This window comes from Megalops cyprinoides, chromosome 13, assembly GCF_013368585.1.
Source record: "Megalops cyprinoides isolate fMegCyp1 chromosome 13, fMegCyp1.pri, whole genome shotgun sequence".
In the NCBI taxonomy this organism is placed as follows: Eukaryota; Metazoa; Chordata; class Actinopteri; order Elopiformes; family Megalopidae; genus Megalops; species Megalops cyprinoides.
Genome location: NC_050595.1, coordinates 7,935,809 through 7,949,718, shown reverse-complemented (window position 1 = coordinate 7,949,718; position 13,910 = coordinate 7,935,809). Strand labels below are relative to the sequence as shown.

General features: G+C 40.3%; 2 protein-coding genes across 2 annotated transcripts; both read left to right on the top strand.

The window, feature by feature from the left end:
- Positions 1 to 10,160: 10,160 nt before the first annotated feature.
- LOC118788402 (protein preY, mitochondrial-like) lies at positions 10,161 to 11,391 on the top strand. Its single transcript, XM_036544384.1, has 2 exons — positions 10,161 to 10,467; positions 11,176 to 11,391. The coding sequence occupies exons 1-2, from the start codon at positions 10,256 to 10,258 to the stop codon at positions 11,318 to 11,320; spliced, it is 357 nt and encodes a 118-aa protein (XP_036400277.1). The 5' UTR covers positions 10,161 to 10,255; the 3' UTR covers positions 11,321 to 11,391.
- On the top strand, positions 11,316 to 11,670 carry LOC118788403 (phosphatidylinositol N-acetylglucosaminyltransferase subunit Y). The gene has a single exon (XM_036544385.1). It carries the CDS (start codon positions 11,389 to 11,391, stop codon positions 11,602 to 11,604), a length of 216 nt encoding a protein of 71 aa, XP_036400278.1. The 5' UTR covers positions 11,316 to 11,388; the 3' UTR covers positions 11,605 to 11,670.
- Positions 11,671 to 13,910: the final 2,240 nt, after the last annotated feature.

Here is a 13,910-nt window from a genome sequence, read left to right as displayed (position 1 = left end):
AAGATGACTTATACACAACAGTAAAGAATCATATCTGCTTTCATTGGCCTCTTCTTTGTACACATAGAAAAGCAAAGCTTCCAGACAGGGATGTGTTGTGAAACTGTGCACTCACAAACAAATTATTCATTTATGTAACATCATGCTAGTCTTGCACCAAAACAACATCAAAGCCATGTGCTTTAAATATCTTTCACATCCCTAACGAACACTTAACAAGCTCAGCTCCTGCACATCTGAGAGAATATACGTACACATTCAGAGAACAAGGTAAACACAAATATGTCAGTTGGGAATGCTTCAATCCCTTTTTAAAGGTATTATTTATTGTTGTTGACATACATATCAGCCTACCAGCAGGCACTTTAGAAGCCTGCATCTATGATCATACACATTTAGGATGCATAAAGAGATCTGATAAATAATTTGGACTGAAAATGAACATCAAGCATGTCTTAGGTGTCATCATTTGCATAAATATCCTTTGTATACTGTTACCATATTATAGCATTCAAGCTTGTGAAGTCAGGAACATAGGACAGGTAGAAATCATAGTTCCAACTTGTCAGAAGTGAGAGCAGCTCCATCTGTTGGCTATTCTTGAATAAGCATTTTGAGGCCCTCGGAAGGTACCCTTATCAAACAAGCTGTAGGATAAAAAGAAAAGAACCTCTTTCCTCAGTGGATCAAATTATTCCTGAGTGCTCGCACATACGCATACACAGACATAGTACATATAACCTTGGAAATAAAATAAATACTTTGTATCTGGAAATGTGTATATATTGTAAAAATGAAAATCCTTTCCACATGTTTTTCCCGTGAATAATACATGGTTTCTTACATGGGTAGAAAATTTGATCATTTAACTCAAGGTATTGGATGGACATATGACGTATACCTTGTCATATTATCTAAGTATAATTTACCGATCATAAAGCAGAGAGTTTAATTTCTGCACACCACTTTAGTTATGAGGATCAGCAGCTCATAACCAGCTCGTAATGAGCTCGTAATGATGAATCCATCCAAAAGTATTAGAATTAAACCAGGAAACTTCATAATGTGGGTAAAATGTGGGTTCCTCCACATTTTACCACATACCTCACAGTAAGCTTTCTGTGGGCATTATCTCCTCCAAACATATTCACAGGACCATGGCGTATCTGTAATATATTTTTGGCTTTTTAAAATGTATTTATGCAATTTTATGCAGCAGCTTTTGAGAGTTCAAAAAATGAAAAACTGACAAAGATTTGCTTTCATTTACATCATACCTGGTGATAGCTGTTGGACAAAAATGACTCTACCACTGACATGATGATAAGCATGGTAAACAATAATTCTGCTCTCCTCTTTGTAGTCACTGGCGTTATCTTAAGCTAATATAAATTCACAATGTGTAGTGAATAAATTCACATTGGTGCTACAGGACATATCATTTCGCATCAATTGTAAATATACCACACACACACACACATACATACAGGCAAGATCCACAGCACTCTGGTCACTGGATGGCTTGTTAGCAACATGCAGTGATGTATGGCAGTAAAACTTCACACTGGAGCTGGCATTAATTGGACCTCATCACAGAATGGTCAGATAAGAACTGCAGAGTGCCTAATAGCCACAGTGCACCTGTAAGTTTAGCGCAGAATCACTTTGTCGTTAGAGCTGTGTGGTGTTAACTGGTACACTCTAAGAGCAAGGCACATGGGAGATGGACCGTTATGAATGGACCCAATTATCTCCGCTACGCTGTTAGATTCAGGTACTTTATTACCATTGGTCAATAATCCGAGAGAAGCCGTCCTCTTTACTGACAGAAAGAGCACACAGATAGTCCCATCCTGTCCTCACACAAACGGCACACATCCTCACCTCTCTCATCGGCTGCAGGGAGTCTAGAGGAGGTTAAGAACAGTCATTACAATGAAGTATCTCCTGTAAAGTGGAATATGATCTCTGTAAGCTCATTATATACGTATGACCCTGACTATCTTGGTACAAACACACGCACACACATTTTAAAATAAATAGATTCTGTACAGTGCAGCTCATTCTCTCGTAATGTTTTCAGAAAGCACAGTTTAGAGTTGCAGAAATGTGTTGCCATGTCTGCAAAGAGCCCTTAAAATGACAACCAGGAGCTGATTTGAATGGGGAATAATTTTTGTCTTCCTCTGCAATGGTGGATATCTACAAGCACTTCAGTTTACGGACGGTTATACACTACAGTATATAGAAGCTGATGAGCTGTGCCCTCATATGCATATAGTCCATTGAGCAACATGTTCACAGAGTTACTCTGAGGGGTCTGAACAATGCATCTATTCTCTGCAGGCAAACGGGTCATGGTCCTCCTTCAAAAACATGAGAACCATGGTCATGGGCATGTTCTATGGCAGTATCTCAATGTTCTGATGGGCTTCTTTTCTTTTGGCTTTCTGTGTGACTCATCCAGGAGTCTATTCTGATGGGAGAGATGGGCCTTTTCAACAGACAGGAGAATGGTCCGCCGTGGTGTCAGGCCAGGTCTGTCAGCTTGGAGATAATCCTTAGACACATATCTGCCTTAACTGATTCCCACTGAGTTTCTGGTTAGGGTGCCAAAGTATTGCCCCACATATCAAATTCCAGCAGTGCCCTGTCAGACTAATTTATTTCCTGTTCTAATTACCTGGAAAACTTGTATGCTTTTAAACCATATTACCACAGATATAAGAATACTATTATAATGTGAAGGAGATAAAGTATCAATCTCCTTCCCTGTCACCTTTTGTGAAATCTGATGGTAAAAAACAAAAACTTTTAAATTCATCACTGCCCACACATTTCAGACAGAGAGGCTTTGTCATGGGGGGACAAGAGGCATTCTGTTCTCCCAAAAAGGCCATAGGCAGTCCCAGACTGTCAAATCCTTATCTCTCCAGCTCAAGCTGATGCGTTGTGAGCATTCTGGCTCAAAATGGCTGTATGTGCGTCTTTCACATAGACAGTGGTTGAGGTGAGTCTCCTTGCTATAAAGTGTTTAGGATTCAAGGCAGAAAGGCACTATATAAATGCAACAAATTCATTCATGATACAGGTTCTGATGTGCAGATATAAGGGAATCAAGCTCATGCTCACACAAAAGACAGTGGGTTGCATGACTTTGTTACAGAGAAAAATTGATTTTAAAAGCTAGCTGGACTGAAAGAAAGAGAGATATTGGCCTTGATGTGTATCTCTCAAGCAACCAAGGATTTCAGTTTGGGGAGTACTGGTGAGTATGGTTTCTACATGCTATATCTGTAGGAGAGCTTCAACCTATTTAGTAGCCATTTCACTCTTTTGATATGAGTTTATGAGCTTCCCAGGGAAATCCTGACACAAAGAGCAATACAGCAGGTTTTCCTTCTTCTCCAGACTTTCTTCTGAGGCATGTTTATGCCATATATTACTTACCGCTCCAACAGGAGCGCTGAGGTGGCGTGAGGTCTCCCTGCACTAAAGGGCAGTCATTTTTAAAGAGCTGTAAATGTACATAGCTGGCTAGAGACCTCGTTAAAATGAAAAAAGGGAGAAAAAAAATCAGAGCACAGCCTCTGAAGAGCCAAAAGCACCACTTTTGTGCACACACATGACACATTGGGCCACCTGCAGCTGATTCATCATCACTGGTGAGAATTGTCTTTGTGTGGGTTTTTGAGTTACCCCCTCTGATTTTTCACTCCTTATGGATGGAACTGTGCATTTTTACCATCAGAGTATTGGTGTGACTTTTGGTTAATTGAAAAATATATTGTTAATCGATAAATATACATCCATTAGTAGTTTTTTTTTTAAATATGTCAAAAGGAAATTGGAACTAACTACTTAGCTAGCTACTACCACCTGAACTCTTTCTTTCTTTTTATACTAGTGATGAAATAACAGTAGAAGGACGGATTGCATTTTATAAATAAACCAGGAAAAAATATTTCTGTGCTTGTATATGGAACAGTTTTCACTTTCCCCATTATTTAGTAAGGGGCCATCTTATGAATACCGGACAGCCAAAACTTATATGCTCCTATACAAAGGACAAAGAAAACTGTGAAAAGGAGTTTACAAAGAAACTAAGTTTTAAGATTTTTTTATGAGTAATTTAATCTGAGAACCAAACTCACCCTCATGCAGTTATCTTCCCCAGCCTGAAGTTAAACTGGTTTCTCAGGGCTGGCGGTATCTGGAGGGGAAACAGTGGGCAGACAAAGGCAGCAGCAATATTTAATTCTGCTGTCGGATCGCAAAGGCCTGGGGTCTGTGGCTGAATCACCAAAGTAAATATCCACAATATCAGTGAATCCCTCCCTGGGCAATGCTGAAATTACTGAGCTAAATGTTGCCTTTCAAGAAAGATCTGATACCGCCAGAACTCAATGTCATGTGTCTGTGATCTCCATGATCTATGGATGTACTATGTGGCCAATAAAATATAATTTTAGGATTTTCCATATAACGTTGCAGCCGCACCACACAACCACAGAACAAAGGGAATTTTACCCAAAGAAATAAAGTTACATCATTAAGTTGATCTTTTAGACAGGAGATCTAATGAGGGTGTATAACAACCCAATTCCAAAGTAAACAAATATTATTACATCTCTTGACAACAGCAAACTTCACAGTCCTTCTTCATACACTGCACTCTTCCTGGCTGATGCAATAACTTACATCAGACAGGTAATCCAGATTTGATTGCAGCAATTTAGTAAAATAAATGTTTTTTTTTTCTATTATTATTTTAAGCCCACGTGCAATAGCGGAATAGATGAGACTTGTTCAGGAGAGGGATGTTGCAGGACATCAAATTGTTCTGTTTACAAGATCCACATCCACACAAGATGGATACATACCATCCATTTATTCAATAAAGTCTCTTCCTTCACCACCACAACCAAAATGTGAATGCCCAGCCAGTCTATACACCCAACTGCACAGACAAAACCATGAGCACAGAAAGATAGTCACAGACACACACACACAAACAAACACACACACACACACGCACGCACACACATACACACACACACACACACACACACGCACACACACACACACAAAGTGACTTACAAGCACAGTGAAGAAGCATAGGCGAAAAAATAGAAATGAACCTAGCCTCTCTCTCCATAGGTAAAAATCTGATAATCCAATTACTGACCACCCATTCATCACTGCATGCATTGATTTAAGCAACAAAGGTTTGTCTGTAAGTTCTACAGGTAGGGTAGTTGAGTTTGAAATATTAATTAAAACTTCAAAGACAATAAAGCAAACCGATTTAATTAGTAATTACACTTCAAGAGTAACATAACATTTATCACACGTTTATCAGACAGAAGCGTGAGCCTCGTACATTTCAGGAAAGCTGTCCGTGCTGATGTCCATAGCCTCAATAGAACGACAGCGCTCTCTTGTGGCTGGAGGAGCAGCATGATTTGAAGACCATGCCCTTCTCTGTTTCTAGGAAGGGTGGCCAGTGTAGCCACATAAGTAGATTGAAGGCAGTTTTGGTAGAGGCTGTGGTGGTTAGATGGTTACCCTTCCCTAGTCATTGACATGATTTATGCCATTTCTTAAGAGTTCGTTGGTCATTAACTTCAGCAAAACCCTTCATCTACTCTACTGGCAACACTGCTAACTGCTCACACTGGGAACCAACAAAGACATTTCATTGTCTGTTTTCAGTGTTTGTAAACTTTACACCTATTCAGCCAAGTGACACTGCAGGACGCTGCTTCTCAGTATTGCACACTAACTTCACATTATGTCAAAACACTGTTTTTTGAAAATCACTCCTCATACCTCAAGATATAAACATGCTGTAAAGCCTTAAAACTCCTGTGAAACTCCTGTAAAATTTCCAATCAGATGCAAATACATTTTACACTCACCTTTGACATTTGGCAGAAGCACAGAGTAAGAATTAAAGGACGAAACAAGAGTGCAAAAGTGCATCTGATGAAGTCACAGGAACAACAGTACATACAGAACACAACAAACTTCTGAACTCCATCTGAACGTGTATCAATCTATCATACAGCGCTGTCATAAGAAGTGCCCTTGTGAATACAGAAGTAAGAAATTAAATGATGTGTTGAGTGGAGACTGTGTCTACATTTAGTTTCCTGATACATTAATAACGTCTCTGAGACGCAAGGCAATCTGTGAAATCTTGTATTATATAACCCAGAGTTTAGGTGATTAGTCACTCTTTAGGCAAATCCTGTCAGCACTCTCAGGTTTCTGTAGAGGGAATGAGCTGGGCTGATTGGCTCATCCATCAAGATCACAGGGAGAACTGGGCCGTGCGGATGTTTGGGTGGATGAAGGCAGGCTGGACGCGGAGCTTCGGCGATTGGGAAAGCGCTTCACGTCGGGCTGCGGGGTGCGACTCACACCTGTCTCCTGGCCCGGTGGAGGGCGGATGTAGCCACCGCGACGACCCACTCCGCTGACGCAGTACACAGCTGCCTCTTCTTCTCCACAGGCCTTGAGCAGGAGATGTGTGCCACCTCCAGGAGGAAGAACAAAACCAATGAGCGCCAAAGTCCCCCCTCCCCCCAAGCACACAGATCATTTCAGGATAGGAATGAAGAGAGTTTGATTTTGTTCCGCTTAATAAGAGCCTCCAAGCTGAAGCTTTGATGGAATTCTTTCCTGTAATTACCCATTCATCAAATCACCAGTCAGTCAGTGTCAAAATGTTATCTTATGCGAAAAAACAAGAGTTTGTGTGTTGATGATTTGGTGTAGGGGAGCTTTGATGCTTTGTTTCCAAACTTGAAAGGACCTGATTGCAGAGTGAGTGGTTTGACCTCCCATCATGCTTTGTGGATAGTATTGGTTACCAAGTGAAGAAGCCAGGTAGATAAGACAAAGCGGATAATGCACTAGACACTAATGCTGATTGCTGTTCACTCCCACACAGACTTTGGAATAACATGCTTTTACACGTTAATTATCACTGATGGATTCTGTTTTTTTTTTCATGTCACAGTTCATTTTAATTTTACCTGTTGACTGAGCACTTGCCAGGGGCAAACCATTTAAAATGCATTCTTAAATTATTTAATATGTGCGTCACAGATTGCAGAAGGAGAAGAGAACAGTAGCTCAACCCCATGTTACAGCAGAACCTTCAGCTTGCAAAATTCAGCTGCAAGGGGAGGTCCCGAGTGGTGGCCATTCTCTTCAGTATACTGCAAATCCTCAAGGGAGCAAAGAGCTCATTTCTACATCTGCCTCATCCCTTTGACCAGGATTCCTCTTTAGAACAGTCCTCCAAGGTCCTCATTATATGCCATTTTATTATCATCACCAGCCAGCAGGATTTATACCTCGACAGTTTTGAATATAGCAGATGCGAAGCAGAAATATTTTAATCATGCGGTACACTGTGGTACTGATTTTGTGAAACTCAGTGATACATTTTGTCTGTTATTAGACGGAAACTAGACCTCCTCTCCGGAGCCCTCTGCTGATTACAAAAAATGCATTCAAAAACTTCAGCTCAGAGAACTTTACGCAACGGCTGTGTTTGTCATCCAGAGATGGCACGTGCAAGAAGCTCACCTGGAAATGTGACTGCTGTTCACATGTCTTTGCAACAAGACACTGAGTAAATAGTTTCAATGTCATTGCTCTGCTGATGGCTGGACGGGTTTGCATTGCAAAATATTAAAATATATTTAACTTAGCGTTTAGCTTGTTTGTTTTTAACACTGAGGTATATCACAGACCAGCATCCATGCATGCACACAGCTATGCCAAGAAAGAGAGTGAAACTAAACTATTTGAGTGTATGGAAAAAAGAAAACTTTTTGGTCAGAGGAGAAATTTAATGAAACACAACTCAAACATTACCATGCCTCCACAACTGGCATCTTCTGTATTACTTTTTCAAATATCAAAGTGAATAAAACAAAACAGATGAAATCCTCCCCACTAGGAAAAATAGCTATATGATTCAAAAGTGATAAAAGTGACAATCATGTCCTGATTTATTTTAACAATGCATATCTAGCTTTTCTCATATCAGCATTTCCCTCCACATTGCATTTCTCATGAGGCTCTTTGCAACACACAGCATTGTACTTAAGAGCTGCATTCAAAGCAAGCATTGTCAGGCACATTGTTATAATAGTCACAAGCAACACCATTTTATATCAGATTAAGCACTTCCAAGAGAACTTTGGAGACTGCAGGGCAAAGGAGAGAACATGGGGTGTCTTGTGACCAAGATGCAAAAATGAGCAATCCCATTGCATCTGGACACACTTTCTGTCCCAGTCCTCTGTAATCAGGGGCCTGTGAGATTAATCTGCAGTGGTCATCTCAAAATCTCCTGCACTCAGGAGTGGCCAGTCGGAGCGTGCCTCAGACTCTGACATCAGTGCAGATGCACACAAGCCATTTTTCCCAGCTGACAGGCCTCTAACCATGCCTGCTTTATTGGACAGTGGTTTATACTGCTGAAGCGGGGTGTTTAGATTGATATAAAATTGGTTATTACGTCATATGTTCACAGTTTCATGAGAAATTTATAATGGTGTGAACACAGACTCCAAGAATTGCTGTCCTTTCACCTTCACTGAATGGTTCGGAGGAATCGAGTGGGGTATGCATGCATATTTCAGATCAGAACAACTGTTGCTTGACAATTTTAAACATCTTTTAAAATGGAGCCAGTAAAAACGTTTCAGAAATTGATTTATGATACAATGGAGATTAGGACAATATACATGTGGTTCTGTTGTTGTTTTGCTCTGAAATCATTTGAACACAAATTGATTCATGTTCATTAAATGTACTGACCTCTGCAGAATACATACACACAACTGTCCAATCTGGGTGCTTGTCCGTCTACAATAATTGTGTAAAGATATTAATCATATACATTCATATTCTTACCATTTTTCACCATTTACTGGTTGAACAACAGGCTCATTTATGCAAAATTGAATATAAAAATTGCCAACTGTTCGGTTCCCAAGGCAATTGTTCACTTCAGCTCGGGAATATTATTTTAATGAACGGGAACACAGGATCTACCTCAAAAACACAGTCACTTGGTTTCTATGGAAACACATTTATAACTGTAATGAAATCAAAACTGTAACTGTTCTTTAAGTCCCATTCATGCTTTATGTGGATTTCTAGTTAAAGCAAAGGTTCACTAAAATACAGTTGAAAAAGAAATGTTTTAATAATCAGGAAGTCTTAAGATTCCCTGCTTAGCTGGGGATAGCATGGTGCAAAGTTATTTCTAGTGCAGATACATCAGATTCAGAGGGAGAAACTGAGAGAAAGAAAGAGACAGTGAGTAAATGGAAACTAGGGAGTGAATTTTAAGAGTGCAACTGTGGCAATGCTTTTCATGTTGCCAATGGAGGCAGTGAGTGAGAGACAGAGGCAAAAAAAAAGGTTACATTTGTGTCAGATAAATCACTTGTGGCTCTCAGATCAACTCTTTTTTTCCCCAGATATCATCAAAGGTCACTGAATAAATCTTAGACTAAACATCATAATCCGTCTTCACTTCCCACAAATTTTAATTATTCCAGAATTAATGCTTAGAAATATTGGCAATAGTTCTTTCCTGATTTACAATCGTCTGTAGGTAGGAACTACCTGCATATTCCACACTGCGAAGAAAATCTGTGGTAGTTGAGATCAAAGAGAAAAATGGCAGGAAATATAAACTTAAAAAACATGACAAGGTTCAAATATTATTATTTAAAAAAAGACACCAGATTTCAAACACAAACGTCAAAAGCAATGGATCATTTCCTCGGATATACTCCAAAAAGTGATCATATTCTGCAAGGGAGGCTGTAGGATGAATGTCTGTACTGCCATCTCCTGGTAATATCTGATAACAGCAAGTTAATACTGAAAACGAGATCCCTCGGAAATTTGAGTAAAAATAGCTTTAATAGGATAAAGCGGCATTTTAGAAAAACTCGCATTGCAAATTTTCAAGTAAAATTACACCAGTGAATGATTATAAATATGCAGACGAATAAAACAATTAATAATTGTTAGAACAATATACACCCCCTCGTAGAACGGTGGAACCTATCTTTATCGGACATGTGGAATAAGGGGGACCTTCTTACAGGTGGCACAAATCTATTTTGAATGACGTGATCTACGTACCGCGCACCCAGCGAAAATCTGACGGAGTCGAACAAAAAGTTAGCTACCTACGTAGCTATTTTGGATCATGTTGCAGAATGCCGGCAGACGGGTAATTTCAATATTTCGCAGCTTTCAGAAAGGGAGTAGTTATGTGTCTTTGTCACAAGGAGTCAGACCACTGCAGGTACCTTCAGCCAGGACGTTGACGGACGACGTGAAGGACAGTCCAGAGAGGCAGCTGTTTGATACTTCCTTACTGGAGTTTCTTGTTTGTCCACTATCAAAAAAGCCATTGAGGTGAGAGTTGTGTCTTACTTTTTAACTTGTCCTGTTTATGACGTGATCACTCTGGTCGCTGTTTTATGTCTCGTAAAGTAACGTTGTCTTAACTACAGCTAGCTAACTGGTTATCAGAAGTTAATATTGCTAGTTAAGATGACATCCCAAATAAAATTTCAGGCGGCTTTGTGCACACGTTAGTTAGTTGGCGTTGGCTAGCTAGTGTATCAGCTCAGTAAAAGTTGATCAGTACGCTGATCGAAGTTGGTAGGCAGCTAGGTAGTTGAGAGCATAATGAAATACGTTAGCTGATCTGTCATACGTCCAGCAAAGTGCAGTTGTTTAACAAAAGAGTATCTCCGAATCATCTTTGTTGAGAGGCTAGCTAGCCAGTCAACCAGCCAATCCCTGCACACATGAGGTACAAACACACTAAAATATCGAGGAAAAGGCTGCTAATGGCCCTTAACGAGGAGGTGTGTCCAAATTTAACAGTTAGGCTAGACACAAACGATCAACTTTATCCACTGCTGCAGTTTCGGGAAAGAAAAATCAACAAGGGTTGCCACTAAAATCGGGTCATCACGTTTTCAAAATTCCACAACTCCACACCCTCCTCTGTTGTTACACAATGTTTGTGAATCCCCTTGGCTGGCTGACGAGCTAATGGCATTGTTTAGAATAACGCAGGGTAATCTTGGCTAATGTGGGTCGTTACTTGTCCAGGTACGAAGAGAAGACCAACGAACTGATTAACGACGAGCTTGGCATTGCATATCCTATCCTCGATGGCATTCCCAACATGATACCGCAAGATGCCAGGCTGATTCGTAAGGATGTAGGAAAAAAGGAGGAACCAACGGAAGCATAAGCCAGAGACCTACATCGAGTGATCATTAGACTGAGAACTTTGCACTGAAACCTTTACGCTATACCAAAATGGTATTTTCACTCTCCACTGTGACCGTGCTGGTTCCAATCATCTCTCTGTTTGGACTTTTCTATTCTGCAAGTGTGGATGAGAATTTCCCCCAGGGATGCACCAGTACTAGCAGTGTGTGCTTCTATAGCCTCCTGCTACCAGTCACCATCCCAGTCTATGTGTTTTTCCACTTGTGGAAATGGATGGGAATCAAACTGTTCAGACATAATTAGTGCTCTGCAGGTTTAACTCCAAAATGTTTGTATGATGTAGAGGTAAAATAAAAGTCTCTCTGAGGAACAGCACATTTGACTCGGGCAAAGCCTGTACAAAGTCTAATTTTTAAGAGCTGCTCTCAAAAGGTAAATTTCAGATTTCTTACTACTGTTACAGCTACTGACCAAACATGAGGCAGATAGAATACACAAACACAGTATCAGAAAGTACCTACATGGAACACGTTTGAACTAGTAAACTATTTAAACCTAAGAAAAATGAAGAAAAAGGCAGTGCATCACGTGTGAATACAACAAAAAAAAATGAATTAGACTATGTGTACATAGATGTCTAACAGACAAAAAAAGTAATGAGACTTCTAATAAGCCAGCATGCTACTTCTGCCAGGAGAGATCAAGAAGGCAGAATAAAGTATACGATGGAGGGGAGTATGCAAGGGAGTGTAGCAGAAAATGTTAGAAAAGAAACAGCAGCAGAATGGCTAACACAGTTGGGGGTAAGGGTATAGGCTCTGATGTGAATATAGGTAGCAAATGCAGACTTGATCAATCTAACAATGCAACTCATCCTATGCTGGTAGTCCTTGGAAACATGCAGAATATACAAATTGAGAATGCAAGTAGATTGAAAATGAACTAGAAAACAATCTTAAGTAAATAAAGTACACCCAGATGCATTGAGAATATAGTAAAACATGGCAATAGTTTATTTTTTCAATGCATGAAATTTAAGTGCTGCAAAACTTACATAGCATGTTATTTGTAATCCTAAATAAAACAGTAATTTGAAAGAAACCAAACCTTTAGGGATTGAAATACCCATAAAATATTCTATTTCCCAAATGAAAAGAGCAGGTTATTCTGACAAATAGATGCTGAAATATTAGTGATCTCAAAATAAGGGTAAAATCCTCATCTAATTTCAAAAGCTTGAAATTAAGTAATGATTCTTACCGGTATTTAATCAACATAACACCACTAACAACGCAAACATTTTTGGCAGATATATGCCTTGTTGTGTGCAGTATTTCACATGGAATTGCTTTTCAAACAAACAGTTAACATGCTGATGCTCAACATGGTACTCTGTAAAAAATTTGATAGGCAACCTTGGCTTTCATGGTCTTTACCAGCTGCTACTTCTTTGGTTTCCTCTCAGGCAAATTGAGCTTCATGAGGGGAGAATGGGGCTTGGGGGACTCCCTGTCACCCTTCATCCTAAAGAAAAAAGATTCGTTCAGCCGGGTCTGAACCATCTTCAGCTGAGAGATGTCAGCCTTACTCTGAGTGAGCGTGCTGCACCCTTCATTTGAAGCTCCCTTTGAAATCTTCAGATCCACAGGGCCACAGCTGGCTTCCTCTCCTTCCTTTGCAGTCGGGAAGGAAGGGGTGGCCAGGCTAAGCTCCCCATGGGCTCTCCCGGGCAGGCTCAAATCTAACGGTTGCTCTGTGCACTTTTGTTGCCGCAGTTTGTAAAACCTGAAAGATGGGGAAAGGGCTGGCGAGCTGAAGAAATCGTCTGTCTGCGTGGCCTTCTCGGCAGACGACTTCACCAACAGGAGATCCTGTGATGGCTTGGCTTTCACTTTGTGGGGCTTCCAGTCTCCGTGCTCTGCTGAAGCGGTGGCTGTACCAACGCTCTCCTCACTTGAGTCATCCACAGTGAGGAATGTCTTCTGAGTAATGAAAAGATCCTGGCTGTTGTAATTTTCTCCTGGCCCTTGAGACATCTTACTGCCATTGTCCCTCTGTGAGTCGCATCCATTGTCATCATCTTCAAAGGTTAAGCATACCTTTCTTGGCACAGGGCTTGATCTAAGTAGTGTCTCTTTACCACAGGGCGTTGAGGCACAACCCTCTGTTACTTCCTGGTCCTTTGTTCTCATATCATTTTGTTTTTTCACACCAGTAAAATCAAAATTAATGACATATGGCAAAGAGTCAAATGCAACTCTTTTTTTGAGAGGAGCATCAACCTTGGCCATCTTCCTTGGGTGAATTTCAGCTTTCTCTGGCTCCTGTTTCCAAAAGTAAACCTTTTTGGGGAATGGAAGTTGGCCCTTCAGTGATCCATCCTTTTCACTATCTGTGTGTCTGACCTCTTGACATGCCGAGGTATCTTTATGCGGATTAAAGCATTTGGATGCAGTGTCAGATTCATAAAAGTCACAGACACTCTGTCTTTTCTTGTTTTTCTTTTGCGTGGAAAGAGGTGGACAAAGGGAACTCTCTTCTGATTCAAATTTCTCTTTCATCTTTTGTTTTTCATGCTTGTCTTTGTGTTTTTTGGACTTTTTAGTCTT

Coding starts and splice junctions, on each gene's coding strand:
- LOC118788402 (XM_036544384.1), top strand. CDS start 10,256: ATGTTGCAGAATGCCGGCAGACGGGTAATTTCAATATTTCGCAGCTTT. Junction 10,468..11,175: donor CTATCAAAAAAGCCATTGAG/GTGAGAGTTGTG, acceptor TTACTTGTCCAG/GTACGAAGAGAAGACCAACG.
- LOC118788403 (XM_036544385.1), top strand. CDS start 11,389: ATGGTATTTTCACTCTCCACTGTGACCGTGCTGGTTCCAATCATCTCT.